Source organism: Engraulis encrasicolus, chromosome 21 (genome assembly GCF_034702125.1).
Source record: "Engraulis encrasicolus isolate BLACKSEA-1 chromosome 21, IST_EnEncr_1.0, whole genome shotgun sequence".
Classification (NCBI taxonomy): domain Eukaryota; kingdom Metazoa; phylum Chordata; class Actinopteri; order Clupeiformes; family Engraulidae; genus Engraulis; species Engraulis encrasicolus.
Window position 1 is genome coordinate 22,969,290 of NC_085877.1, and position 15,285 is coordinate 22,984,574.

The following is a 15,285-nucleotide window of genomic DNA, read 5'->3' on the forward strand; positions in this document are numbered from 1 at the left end:
TCATTAACTTTTTTTGTCTCCTCAGTGTTGTGCTCTCTCCTTTGTTCTGTCCACACAGCAGGTAATTGCATTTAAATAAAATCTATATTGTAAGTACCTTGAAAGTAATGTTGTCAATTTCAGTACAGTGCCGTATTCAAATCTGGAAATTTGTTTTCAGAGAGCCAGAGAGCTGTAGTTGTCCTGGACCCAGACCTCTCACCAGTGTTCCGTGGTGAACACATCCATTTCAAGTGCATGATTCAGGGAGAAATAAGTACTCGTCCTTGGAGATTTAACTGGTATAGAGACTATCCACTGATGTCTGATTCTGACACGATGTCCATAGAAAGAGTTCAGTACAGTCACAACAACACCAATTATAGATGTTCAGCATCGCCAAGAGATGGTTTGGAGCCTCCTGTTTCAAGTGAACCTTTCAAGCTCGTTGTGCTAGGTAAGTATGGACTGTATGTATACCTAGTCCATGAACGTTATTTTTCTCAGAGACATTTGGAATGCCTCATTGTCAATTAAACACAGATGCTACTGTGCAATGTGTAAAAAAATCAGATGATCACTGTGCAATGTGTAATATGTGCCATTATCTGGTGTGAGCACGTGCCAGATGTACACATCAAAACAGAAAGATGGCAGAAAGACAGCACATACGTAACATCACCTGACATCTGAAGAGTTAAAGGGAAAAAAGTTTAGTGTCTCTTGAATACTTGGACGATTCCATCATTTATAACATGTAATATCCTTGAATCCTGTATCTTCATAGAAATCCCTGTTTCCTCCATCACCATCCATTCTCCTCCACCACCCTTCTACAGTGGAGACACAGTCACCCTGAGGTGTGAAGTACAGGGTAATGGCTGGAGGCATTATTGGGAGAGGAATGGGCATCAGATTAATGGGCTGGCCAATCAAACCATTACACTTTCTCTCCCTGAGAATGCTGGACAATATGCATGTGGTGGTATCAGAAGGAAACTGCGATCTTATAACAGCCCTGTCAGTGTTATTTCTGTGACTGGTAAGGTAATGGAAGGAAATAATGTTAATTAATGTGTTCTTTATGGTATCTGAATTCAGGTTTTTAAGTTTTTGTACTATGTAGATATGTATTGTAACTACCTACAATGTCTTGGGTACATTACATCATGCTCGCCAAAATTGGCAGATTTTTACAGATTGTGATTGTGTTTTAAAGAGTGAAGGGGAGGACAATATATCAGATTATGCTGTACATATCTGCACAAAGTAGACATTGCATGATTTGTCTTTGTTTATGCTCACAGTCCTGACACCTTCACTGACTGCAGCTCCCCAGAGTCCTGTGTTCACTGGAGAGACAGTCACTATGACGTGTGTGATAGAGTCTCACAATGGCTGGACATTTAAGTGGTATAAGGAACAAAGCAGCGTCTCAGTGTCTGAGGGAAACACCTTCACCATTACAAGTGCTGCTGCGTCTGATGAGGGCCAGTACTGGTGTCAGGGGGAGAGGAGACAAAGACCCACAACATCACAAAGCAGCAGGAGCATTGATATTCATGTAATGGGTGAGTGCATTCGTTTTTGGAAATGAAGGGATGTCTTATTTTTTGTGTAATACCTGCATTCATATCAGATTAACCCAGTAAGACATGGCTCCTCTTATAAATTAGCTGTTGACAGAATGGCAATGACCAAGTCATAATGAATTACTAAAGGCCCTGTGCACTGGTATAGTGTAGTACTATGGTAGTAAAGTCTTTGGACTAACTATTACAGCGTTCCACTGATTTCATACTCTACCCATTAACTACATTTCCACAGTGCTGCCAACACCTACACTGACCGCAGTCCACCAGGCTCCTCTGTACACCGGAGAGACAGTCACTATGACGTGTGTGATAGAGTCTCTTGGTGGCTGGACATATCAGTGGTATAAGGAACCAAGCAGAGTCCCGGTGTCTGAGGGAAACACCTTCACCATTACAAGTGCTGCTGAGTCTGATGAGGGACAGTACCGGTGTAAAGGGGAGAGGAGAGACAGGTCCACAACATCACATCAGAGCAATTCAGTTTCTGTTGAGGTGACAGGTAAGTACAGTTGTATATCCATTTTGAATTTGCTCATGATTTCTTGTCATAATCAGTATAGAGACAATAAATGTCCTCATCCTTCGCTATGCATCACAGCCCTACCTAGACCAACACTGACTGCAGTCCCCCAGAGTCCTGTGTTCACTGGAGAGACAGTCACTATGACGTGTCGGATTGAGTCTCACAATGGCTGGACATTTAAGTGGTATAAGGAACAAAGCAGCGTCTCAGTGTCTGAGGGAAACACCTTCACCATTACACGTGCTGGTGAGTCTGATGAGGGCCAGTACTGGTGTCAGGGGGTGAGGACAGGCAAACCCACAACATCACATCAAAGCAATTCAGTTTCTGTTAACGTGACAGGTAAGTACAGTACAGCTGTATATCCAATTTGAATTTACTCATGATTTCTTACCATAATCAGTATAGGAAATAAATGTCTTCATCCCTTTCCATGCATCACATCCCTACCCACACATCCCTGACTGCTGCTCCCCAGGGTCCAGTGTTCACTGGAGAGACAGTCACTGTGACGTGCGTGATAGAGTCCTCTGTGATAGGCAGATTGAAATTTTATTTTACCCTGTCTGTTCATTACAGCTCTCCCCACAGCCACAGTCACCGTTGAGCCCCAGACAGGCGTGTTCCCTGGAGAGACAGTCACTTTGAGGTGTGAGATAGAGACACACAGTGACTGGATATATAAGTGGTACAAAGATGAGATTGACCATATAGTGTTTGAGGGGAAGATCTTAAACATTACAGAAGCTTCTGACTCTGATGGAGGCCAGTACTGGTGCCGAGGATGGAGAACACAAAGACCCACCTCGTCACAGCTCAACAATGGAGTTTATGTTCATGTGAAGGGTGAGAAAACTATCCGTATATAGCTGTGTTAGGATTAAGTAAAGTCAATTAAAGCATGCAGTTTACAAAACTGCCGAGATCAAATCATTCTTTTCCTCATTTCCCCAAGAATTAGGTGCTAACACTAATGTCCACATTATGCTTAACCTACTTTAACCCCAGACGATGTAGGGCAGTGGTTCTTAACCTTTTTTTCTGAACACACCCCCTTAGCTGTTCCCAAGACAAGCCGCGCACTCCCATCCCAAATGTCTACACGTGTATACGCACCAAAAAAATGATTTAACCCTTCTGTTGTATTCGGGTCATTTTTGACCCATTTTCAAGTTTAAGTGTAAAAAACCACACTTTCCTTTATTGTCCTAGAATGAGGCTTCATCTAATCCTCAGTCGCAATCATTTCAACACAAAAAAATATGTTTGATCATTTTAGTACATTTTAAAGGTCTAAAAAAAAAGTTACATCTGTGGTGTTCGGGTCAAAATTGACCCGGCATAGATTTTTGGTTGTTGTATGCATTTCTGAAAAGCTGTTGGTTGTCCTTTGTCCTCAATTTGGTGATTCATGGTGAGGAAAATATCATTCTTGCCTTAAACATTTTTTTTCTAGCTTTTTCATATAGCAAATCCAAGATGGCCGCCGGACAGTCCCATACACTACAATGTGTTATATCTACTGTTGTGAAAGGAGTTCAGATGTATTTCTGGTGTCTACTTATATGTTTTCATGGTCAGGGAATCCATTTCTGTACGATATCATGATCATTTTTGCATATTGTTTTGGAAAGTATTTTATGCACATTATTTTGTCCAAAAAACGTATCAAAAATCCATAATGGCACCCAAACATGTAGAACTGGTCTTACACTTTCCATAAATTTTATGTGACAATGAGATAATGGTCCAAGTTCATAGCATAGTGGATTTAGATGAATAGTGTGTCTTTTTTCATGTTCATTGAGGTGTTCATTTCCTATATCTTTGCATTAGATTGGCGGAATAGCTGTGACTCTGACAGAATTGTTATTTCGTATATTTACCACACTAAAATCATATAAATATTGAAAAACACCAAGTCAACATATTTAAACATTCATTTTATGCACTGAAAAACTAATTTAGTTGACATTTGGTCTTTATCCTGCTATAAATCTCTTTGGATTGGTTGGATCCAAACACCACAAATGTCACTATTGATGATATTTTCTAATATTGGAGAATAAAAGAAATTTGGGGGTTGTTGTACTCTCATATCAGCTGTAATACATAGACAACATAATCACTAATTGTATCACAGGAAGTATTCATAGTGAATTTATACAGGTTTTGATAGTTTTGGTCATCAAAAACGATTTGCATAATCTGATATAAAAGACCTGTAAAGTCAAAAAGATGAATAAAAAAAGTTGTATTTCCATGGATATGAATACATACCAAGTTAGCTGTGAGATGAAAAACAATATTTGTTGAGAGCTAGTGTTTTTAGGTATTTTATGGCTGAGTTTTACTATCACGGGTCAAAAATGACCCAAACACCACAGGTGTATGCAGCTTATGAACACAACACAAGGGTTAAGTGATTAATTACAATGATTCTTACTTTAGACATTAATCAATACTTAAATGAATTAACATGGGGACGGAATCATGTTTAAATTTGGTCTTATTTTGGCCTAATTATGATGAATTTTGGTCACAACCTCAACACAAACAAATTTCCAAGCACCCCCTGAAATCTCTGGAGCGTTAATAACCACTGATGTAGGGAATGGATCACACTCAGATTCTTCTTTTTTTCTTTATATTAAATGTATTAAAACTTGCATGATATTGTTCTCGTGATAAATCTATGATCCTAACTAAACAATCCAAAAACAGTTTGACTGACTGATTTGTAGCCACAGGATAAAAGCAGTTTCATAAAAAGTTTCATAGCGGATAAACCAATCATTTTGCATCTTTAGTAATCAGGGCTGGGATTGGCGCCGGGCATTTTTGCACGTCCCCCTGTAAGGCCGGGGACATGCTTGCTGAGTGATTTAAATTATACGCAACCTTGTGTGACCAAGAACTATCAGATTGCTGTGCACAATACGGGAAGTATCATGTAGGGCAGTGGTTATTAACCTGCGGTGCGGACACTAACACCCGCAAGCTAGCCAAATGCTGTGAATTTCGGCGTTGGCTAGTAGATACCGAAGGTTCACTAGCCATTCTGGCGGGTCCGTTACTATTCTGAATGATGAGGCGCCGCATTTTGTAGTTTTTTTCTTCGGACCGTATTTGCGACAAAAGCTATACAATGCGATTTCGCGAGCCTACAATACCCATGAAGCACCTGTGTCACGTGTCACCTGTGTCTCACGCAAGTCAGGAATCTGATAGAGCTAGGCCCAATTCGAAACGAGAGGCAGTGAGTCAATGACTCTCCTCCTACATAAACATGTCACTGATCAGATAGGTCAAGTTAGCTGATGAGGCAGCCGTTACGAACGGCACTAACGAGTGCGCCGCCTTGCGCATTTGATGTTACGGCGATTCTTGCGATTCTATGGCGGGAGTTACGTTCATCACGTTAGCGCTTAGCTTACGCATGCTATTTGAACGGTGAATGATCGTCAGACGGCGGAATCGTAAAATAGGCTATAAATAGATCTAGCGACAGCATATTTAGATACTACAATGTTGATTTATGCATTCGATTTTCAATATCTACATACATAAGTGTCAGAATAAAGAGTATGATAAGGTAGTAGCTTGGGTAGTAGCCATGTTTGTTTTTCAGGTTTCCGGTTGAGAGGGAGGTGGCGCACAGCATGTTGGGTACCAAGGCAGCGAAGTCAGCATCTGATGTATCCTCGAAATATCCTCGTTACGCCCACAAATGCAGTCAACTGCCGAGAGAGGAAATAAAGCAATTTTTCGTTTCGATCCACACTTCATGACTCGATGTCCAGTTAGCTCACTGGAAGGACAGCTGCCTTCCCTGTTTCGAATCGGGCCCCGGTCTTGCGAAGAGGCATGACAGCGAGCTACCGGCACATCAGCGTGCGTTTGGTAATGGAAACTTTCATGTGAAAACTTTTCATGGGAACCTTCATGTGAAAATAAAGTAGCGAAGTTCATCTCAACTGACCTGTTTTGCGATCTGTCATTAGTACAAGTTGTGGACATTAAAATGACCAAAGCGAGAGGAAAACACCTCAGTCTGTCTTACTCTTGTGAAAGTCTAGAGACTAATTAGCGCAGTGATAAGACAAGGACACATGCGGCATTAATAATGTTCGGTTTAAATTATTTTCTGATTTGCCTGTATGTCTTCATACCTTAATATTCCTCCATGTTTCTTGTGCTGTTGTTCCCTACTGTCAAACCGGGCTTAAAAAACGCGCAGTCGTAGCCTTCCAGACTGCACAAAAGCATATCCCATTGCATGTCCCTTCGCAGATGCCCGTCTCGCCTTGCGTCCGTTTGTATTTTAAACAACTCACTATTAAACGGAATGAAAGGAAGTCGTAACCCCTTCTGTAGTTACCGCATCTGTGTGTGCTTTCTAGTGGATAGGCCTACTTTTATAAGCAAATATTCCAGAAGAGGTGTTATTCCACATCCATGACCGAGGACAGGCGAACTTGGCAATGACTTGGCTATCTACTTTGCGCATCAATTTGAACGGCGACCTCCACAGATAGGCCTTTATGATATGAAGAAAGTCCCTCCTCCAGATTAAAGACGAAAATATTTTGGTCTCGTGTGGCTTACATTTGTGCCCTTCCACAACACTGTGCTTGATGTTTCTGCATGGTAAATATAGCCTAGGCTATGCCATTCCTCAGATCAGTAAATCTGTTCTCTCCATAGCATGCATGCATGGACCAGTTAGGCCTAACAATTCTAATTATTAGGCCCTATAGCATATTATATTATACTGTATTATATTATATTATATTATATTATATTATATTATATTATATTATATTAGCCTACATTACATTATTAGGGCCTACAGCCTATTACATAATTCATTAAAGCTGCTATGATGGTTAAGAAAATTATGGCTAGTGAAAAGGCCCAATGGCTTGTGAGTCAGGAAAACCACTAGCCAAAATGGTGGAAAAAGTTACTGTCACCCCTTGAGGGTGCGCCAGAGATTTCAGGGGGTGCGCGGAAATTTGTTTGTGTTGAGGTTGTGACCAAAATTCATTATAATTAGGCCAAAATAAGACCAAATTTAAACATGATTCCATCCACATGTAAATTAATTTAAATATTGATGAATGTCTAAAGTAAGAATCATTGTAATTAATCACTTCAATCTTTTTTTTTGGTGCGTATACACGTGTAGACATTTGGGATGGGAGTGCGCTTCTTGTCTTGGGAACAGCTAAGGGGGTGCGTTCAGAAAAAAAGGTTAAGAACCACTGATGAAGGGTACAGATCACCAACAGGGCTTTCATCAATATTTTCCATCATTGTATGACTAAACTTCTTATCGAAGTTCGGAAGATCAGCCCATGTGGTTTTGTCAATAGGCCTATTGCACAGTACGCACCATACCTGTCAACTTTGAGCACCCAAAATTCGGGGAAATTCCCATATTTTAAGCCAAAATTCGGGAAATTTTATAAAGGTCAAATTCTGATGGTCAACGGGATGACAGAGACGGATTAGACGGTGCGTTCTACTTTGCTTTTCACTACAGCGCGCGTGCAAAGACAGTCCTGTCTAAAATCCCTCAGCACACGTTTTACAGCGTGGAAACACAATGAAATGAAAACAAAACAATGAAATGAGCGCAATGAGTTTCTTCTTGTTGTTTTATCGTACTAGTTGTCTGCTCATGCAAAACTTCGTGCTGATGCAGGTTGTGATTAGGTGACAGCTTGTATTTTCAAGGAACTTCGATTCTTGGTGGCATCTGGCATAGCCTACAATCTTCTGGCAGGTAGCTTGCAACACTCTCTCTTCCTCTGTCTCTCTCTTCAAGATGGGGTGTGGCTTGTCGGGCTAACTGACAGGGCCGTGGGTATAATTACTGTACCGACTGTGTTTTTTGATAATGTGAAAAATCCGGGATATTTCGGGGAAAAATATAAAATCGGGAAGACATCGGGAAATTAGTCAAAATTAGGGAGTTTCCCGGGAAATTAGGGATGGTTGACAGTATGGTACGCATGTGTCTGTGCGCCTTGTGCCTGGTGCTCTACCATGTGCAAAATTGATTTAAAATACAAAAAGTACACATACACACTCATGTATATCTTGCCGCAAGCATATCCATGTAAGCATATCCATTACTGATTGCTTTTTAGGCACGTTAGCCAGTCAACTTCTGATGGGTTTGGGTGTTGCTGGTGGACTAGCTGGTGGATGGGTACTCACAATCGTCCTTCTGAAATTTGCACTGCGCTGCAGCCGAAAACGCTCAGGTAAGTGTGTGTGTGCGCGCGTCTGTGTGTGTGCCTCTGTGTGTGTGTGTACGCACATGTGTTTGTGTACAGTATCTGTGCTGGTAGGCTACTGTGGCAAAATATTATGTACTCTTAGAAATGTGTGGATGTGTATCATTAACGTCAACTATCTATGCCAGTAAGATAGACTCTTGCTGGATCTCAAATGGCACACTTGTGCACTTCAGTGTTCATGTTTCAGTGCATATGGTGTATTAGTTACGCACTGAAACATAGTGCCATAAGTGCAAGAGTGTGCCATTGAGATCCAGCATATGTATTATTTTTTTCTGCAGACCAAGTGGCCAGCCCCTCCCCTATGTAAGTCCTTGAAAACTGTTAGAACAAGGTCACATGACACCACACCACTAATTGAACTTCTCTTTGATTGCAGTATGCTCCAATTTAATAAATAATGCCCTTCCATTTGTTGCTTTTATACAGTGTCAGTGAAAAGGTGTTCATTGAAATATGTATAGAAAACGAATCTGAGATTATGTTTATACAGTTTTTGTGTTTTTAAACTAGTTTTGTGTTTGTTTTGCTGTTCAGGTCTTTAACTACCTTCAGTGGTCAGACTGAAAGTAACAGTAAAGACCAGTCTGATGAAGGTGAGGACTTATAAACATTTCCACACAATACATAAAATACATACATATATACAACACACAAAAATACACTATACCAGGGCTCTCAAGTTTTGAAGTTTGGTTGGAGTGAGATAAAAAAACAAACAAAAAAAAAACAAAAAAAAGTGGGGGGAAGGGGGGGGGGGGTGTTGTAGGTGCCAGACCCAAATAATGCCCCTTTTCATTGACTACCATGATCTCTCCAGCACTATGGTTGCCCCTGTCTTCTTTAGCCTACTTGCACTCTCTTCTACCTACCTCTGCATTCACCTCCATTCTGTCTCCATTTGTCCACCTCCCACTCCTGTCTCCTCTTCTGTCTGCACGTCCACGGTTTATTCCCTGACATTCTAAATAAAATGCAATGAGAGAAACAAATCCTAAACGTGACAAGACGGCTCCTAAGCGACTAGAACTAGATCCACTTTCCATTGGATACACTGAATGAGTCGTGTTGGCTGCTAGTGGCACGTCATTTCCCCATATCTTAATTGCTCCGACTTGTCAATAATCTCACTGTTTCTCATTGACAAATGAAATTGCTGCTATTATATGCCACATTCTGAGGCTTAAGCAGAAGCTTGCCTGTAAACAGGCCACTACAGATAACGAATTTTATAATCAAAGCACGCAGTTTCAATCATGTTTGTGAGCAAAACAATGTATTCATTGCATCAGAGAAAGCGACATGAGCACACATGGAAAACCCAAGGGCGTACTGCACATTATGTGGGCTAATACATTAATAAAGAGATGTAGGCCTTTAGGAAAGATTAGTCAGATTATTGAGAGGGAGGAATGAATATGGATCGTCAGAGAAAAAGCTGGCGTCATTAACCATTTTGCTCTCTTGTAACGTCCCTACCTACATGGTGTGGGCTGAAAATATTGGTGTAAGGAGTAAAAACTAGTAGCCTAACTAATACAAGACTTATATTTTCACCTATATTAAGTTATCACCTAATGGTCATGGCTCCTGTGTCTCCAGTTCGCCTACTTGTGATTCGCTAATTTTACAGTTTACAGTCTGAACTTTCTGCTGCGCGCGTATGTAAAATCACTTGCGATACGCTATTGGGTGAAGCTCTGGTCCACTGCTCTGATCTGCCCGACAACCGAACAATCTATTTTCTGATTGACTGAATACTGTGGTAACTAGTCTGAACACAGAAGAGCTGTTACCAATTGCTGACGCGTCTGTGGATAAGTTGAATGAATTAATGTGCGCCTATTGGAGAAGTTATCAAAACTTCAGAGTGAAATACCATGTGTGGCGTGTGAGAGTGTGAACTCGTGTGTGCGTGTGTCGCTCAAAGAGTGAGACTTGAGAGCCCTGACTATACATATGACAAAACCATGGAGACATTATCATTTTCCACTGCAGCATAGGCAATTACATTTTTGATATATTTTATTACTATGTTTTACCATTTTGAATGCAGGCCTTTAATGTAGTTAGCCTATTTCTTTATCCTCTACAGATGCCAGATGTACAATAATTATCGTATTTGTACCATAATTTTGTCCATTTTGTCCTCTGTACGATCAAAAAAACATGATGTATGATCATTTCAGAGTTGTCATTCAGTTCATTTAGATGCCTTGAAACAACAATTTGGGTCTTGTACGATAATTTCCTCCCAAAATGCCCCCCAAAACGATAATTTTGAGGTTTTGGTATGTTCGTTCCGCTTTTTCCATCTGGCAACACTGATCCTCTGAGGATCAGATAAAGTATCAGAATTTCATATTAATCTGTTATGTTTTTACGTTTATTGGCCATTGGCCCCATTGACAAACCATAAAACCATTGCATTTTGGAGAGCGATTAACAAAAATAAAAAGACATGTTTTCGGTACAGATAACTAATTCAATGCAACTGCATGTTGAAATTGGCCGGAATTGTCCTTCAAAGGTTCTTTTGACGTAAGGACATACCGTACTTTCACTAAACCTGCTAAACATCATGCAGTTCTTTTATTCACTCAGTTTTGCAAATTCTGGTTTGGAGTCAGCAAATTGACAAGTTTAATAGAACTGACAGTAAATTTAACACAACTGACTCTTTCTGTCCGTTTTTAACTGGCTATTGGTTTACATGGATACTATTTCATGTTTCACTGTTTCATGGATACTATTTCATGGACTTGTTTGGAAATGATTATTCAATTCATGAGTGAGATATCAGCACAGTTTTTTTAAATATTGATCAACACAATGTGTTTGCATGTATATGGAAGTATTGTTTGACATCTGCTGCATGTGCGGTAAATGGACTGCATTTAGTGCCTTTCCACTCCTTTGAGCACTCAAAGCGCTTTACATTGTATGCCTATAATTCACCCATTCACACTCAAATTCATACACCGGTGGCCATGGCTTCCAAGTGCTGATCAATAACTGTTTTACCCACAGTGATGAGTACAGCGTATTACAGACTGTCCCTGACCAATATGGGTATGTGTCATACAAGATGGACCGAATTACGTGTATATATGTATGTTTGTATGTACGTATGTACGTATGTATGCATTTTTGCCGACATGTTTTAAAAATGACATTACATTTAACATAGCCTATTACACATTAGAGCCATGACATAAATTACTCAGTCTTTAAGTATCCTATTTTCCTATTGTGTGTAAAGGTGACTCATGCCACCCCTATGAGCTTGTGGAATGAAGCACTCCCCAGAAGAACTTAAGGGCCACTGTTCCGAGACGGACTTGTAGACCAGAACCTGAGGGCTCTTCACTTTAATAAGATTTTTTTATTATTTTACTGAAGTGCTTTTATGACAGCTTGTGTGGTTTATGAGATCGTGAGCACTCTCCTTTTAGACTTTTATTCCATTTAATTTAATTTCTCTTTTCCAGATTTTTTTTCATTTTATAGTGTCACGTGTAGGATACGTGAGTAGTGACAATGAAAGGTCATTTTCACACCTCTCACACCCTATCCTATTTTGTTGTTTTGCTGTAGTTGCACTTCTTCGTGTTGTTCATATTGCCTTACTGCAGGGGTCCCCAAACTAAGGCCCGGGGGCCGGATACAGCCCGCCACGCCCGTTTGACCGGCCCTCCACCTCTCTGCACCTCACCATTTGAACTGGCCCAAATCCTCACAGAAAAAAAAATGATGAAATATTTTTTAAATATTTTATTTTGTTTATCAACAGGCCTTCCTACAGTTTAATTTTCACTAACCTAGTGTGAATCACCAGAAGTGTCTTGTCTTGATAGTTTCTCATCTCACTGTAATATAAACAGGCCTACCATTTCTACCGTATCACTCATAAACTGTCAATCACCATATTTTTCTAACCTTTCCTTGCTATTTTTACATGGTTATTAGAAATTAAAAGGAATACCTGTGGTATTTCAAATTGAAAAACATGTGAAGTACTCACTTCTTTTGCAAATCACTTGTAATGATAAAATATTTTGTGCTAGAAATGATGGCTATAACAGGCAGTGGCCTAGTATACAGCCCACATGATTGATCCCGGCCCCTGATCACAGTCAGGAACGATAATGTGGCCCCCAGAGAAAAAAGTTTGGGGACCCCTGCCTTACTGTATTTCATATTCAATGTAAACTAGCACCATACAGGTAAATTGAATTGAGCAGGTAACCCATTTTTATAATAATGGCACAATATGTTAGATATCACAAGGTACACAACTGCTGATTGGTATGGGATTTGAACCTGTGACCTTGAGATTCCAAGTCCGCCTCCCCAACTAGTCGCTCACAATAGCTACACTTCCAGTGTAAGGCATGCTTCCTCTTTCTGTCCTATCTAAGAGTAACATACTGTATGGTGAGCTGCTGACCTGTGCACTTGTTCATTTTAGAAAAGCTGACCTCACTTATTTATTTTATAAAAGCATGGTCAGAGCCTTTCCAATGGACCCTGTCCACTCATATGAATCCCATGGCAACCGAAAAGTTCTGCATTTCGGCCACTATCCGGCGATAGTGACCAAGTATGGCATAAATAAAAGGAGTCAATTGAGCTGAACAATTTCCAATTTTGCTGGATAACAATCTGTGTAAATTAAAATAACATGTGATTATCTAGAAGTAGAAACTTTCTCGTCAAACATTGCCAACACTACACCAATTTAAAAAGAGTTTACATGAACTTACAAACTGAATACAGAATATCAAGTCATTCACATTTAACAGGCCCATAGCCAAGGGGGGTTCGAGGGGTTCGTTCGAACCCCCCCTCCCGTCCCCCACCCCCACTCGAACCCCCCAACTACGTTGCATCCCCCCACTGTGACTGGAAGGCCATTTCACCCTCCTCACTAAAATAAGCCTTTGAAATAAAATAGTGAATGTTCGCCTGTTAAAGGAACAGACCACCCCTTTTTGATTTTCACATATGTGCAGTATTTCCATGCATTATTCATGAATGTGCATATCATTTTCGTCTATGTGCTTGCATTGCCCCGTTTAACAGTATAGCCAAATTAGGCATACTAATGCAAGTCTATGGTACAAAATTAAACATCCTCAAATGTACTTATAAACAATTTTAAAATTAATGTAAAATTCACCAGAGTGTAAAACAGCAGTTTAATTCTGTCCAGTGATCACTTGTGACTTGATGCTAAAGATACCAGTTACTTCCAGTGATTATGCTAAGCTATGCTAATAATTCTGATCCAATGAATCTAAGAACTGAAAACACTGAGAAGAAAATGATATGCACATTCACGAATAATGCTGGGAAATACTGCAAATATGTGAAAATCAAAAAAGGGTGGTCTGTTCCTTTAAAGGTGTCTTCATAAGGTGCAATACCCTAGTTAATAAGTTGTAATTGAATTAATTATTTATTCTATGAATTATGAATATGGTGCTATTTTACGAGTGAGGCCGAAAGAGAGAGACTCAACTCAAGACACTCAACTTACCATGGACGTATAGTTGAAATGTTGTTGTAGGTAACTGTTCATACTTTTTGCCTGTGGCTGTTCACTGGTACTCTCCAGCATGCTCGTGCTTTATATTGTTGAGAGTCAAATTAAGATTATGAGAGTTTATACTGAAGCTCCAGTCAGCAAATTTTACATCTTCTCTCGGATGTCAAGATGGCAGCACCACTGATCCTCCAACCACAGCATTCACTGTTACAGCTTCACTCCATTCAAACAAACCTGAAAAAAAAAACACACAAAAAACAAATCACTCCATAGAACAGTGACAAAATAATCAAAGACGCATAGTAAAAACATTATCTCAGTTATCACCTATATCACACATCTATTTATATATTTACAAATATTTATGTTAATGTTTATATAGTTTGTCTGTGTTATCACATTCAACACGATTTTCCACCTTATCTGATGGTGAATCTTCAAAAAACATTTTTTTGTGTTAAAAGTCACACTCAAATGGCAGAAGAAAATTGGCAGGACATTTCCTGGTGTGTTCGCTGTGCTGTGTGTGTCGGATGAGAGCAAAACTTAGAAGATGTTGATAAGCATTTGCAGTTTGGTAGAAAAAAAAACTGAAGAAGCAGAGGCAAAGAAACAAAACTAAGAATAGCATATGACAGGAGGGTGTGTGTATGTGCGCATGCACTTATGTGCACATTTATAGGTCAATGTGGTCACTGTGCGTGCATGCCTATGTGTATGTGTGCAAAGAAGCAGACAAGGGGGTCAGTTGTCTCAGGCCCAAGGAGAGAGGGGGCCCACAATTGGGTACCCATTATTACATTGTATGTAGGCCTATTACATGAAGGGCCCTTTAAAATGAGTATGTCCCTGGCCCTGCCAAAGCTGTCAGCGGCCCTGTATGGTATGTGTGTGTATACTGTATGTGTGTATGTGTGGCTGTTGTGTACAGCAATGCTGCTGGAGATCAGTTATCATGTGAAGAGGGGTGTGGTCTGCAGGGCCACTTTACAGAAATTGAAACTGCTAATTTCTACAACAGAAGAGTATTCAAAGAGAGAAGCTCATTGCCATCTGTGAGTTTGTGGGTTTGCTGTGGTGTCATATACTAACAGGCTACAAACCAACAAGCGCTGCACAAAGCTCAGCTCTGCTTTGACCTCTCAGTTATCACCCTTTGCAGAGGGTGTGTGTGTGTGTGTGTGTGTGTGTGTGTGTGTGTGTGTGTGTGTGTGTGTGTGTGTGTGTGTGTGTGTGTGTGTGTGTGTGTGTGTGTGTGTGTGTGTGTGTGTGTGTGTGTGTGTGTGTGTGTGTGTGTGTGTGTGTGTTTCAGTGTGCATTTGGCTG

General features: G+C 40.2%; 1 protein-coding gene across 1 annotated transcript; it reads left to right on the plus strand.

Moving 5' to 3' along the window:
- Positions 1–318: 318 nt before the first annotated feature.
- Positions 319–12,588, plus strand: LOC134437296 (immunoglobulin superfamily member 1). The gene is made up of 11 exons (XM_063186789.1): positions 319–436; positions 767–853; positions 1,287–1,550; positions 1,807–2,073; positions 2,173–2,439; positions 2,677–2,943; positions 8,256–8,372; positions 8,690–8,714; positions 8,946–9,004; positions 11,439–11,480; positions 11,671–12,588. The coding sequence occupies exons 1-11, from the start codon at positions 319–321 to the stop codon at positions 11,703–11,705; spliced, it is 1,548 nt and encodes a 515-aa protein (XP_063042859.1). The 3' UTR covers positions 11,706–12,588.
- Positions 12,589–15,285: the final 2,697 nt, after the last annotated feature.

Bases quoted from the DNA above. Each gene is read 5' to 3' on its own strand.
- LOC134437296 (XM_063186789.1), top strand. From the start codon at position 319: ATGTCCATAGAAAGAGTTCAGTACAGTCACAACAACACCAATTATAGA. The intron at 8,715-8,945 runs GTAAGTCCTTGA...TTTGCTGTTCAG, and splicing joins GTGGCCAGCCCCTCCCCTAT to GTCTTTAACTACCTTCAGTG. The intron at 9,005-11,438 runs GTGAGGACTTAT...TTTTACCCACAG, and splicing joins TAAAGACCAGTCTGATGAAG to TGATGAGTACAGCGTATTAC.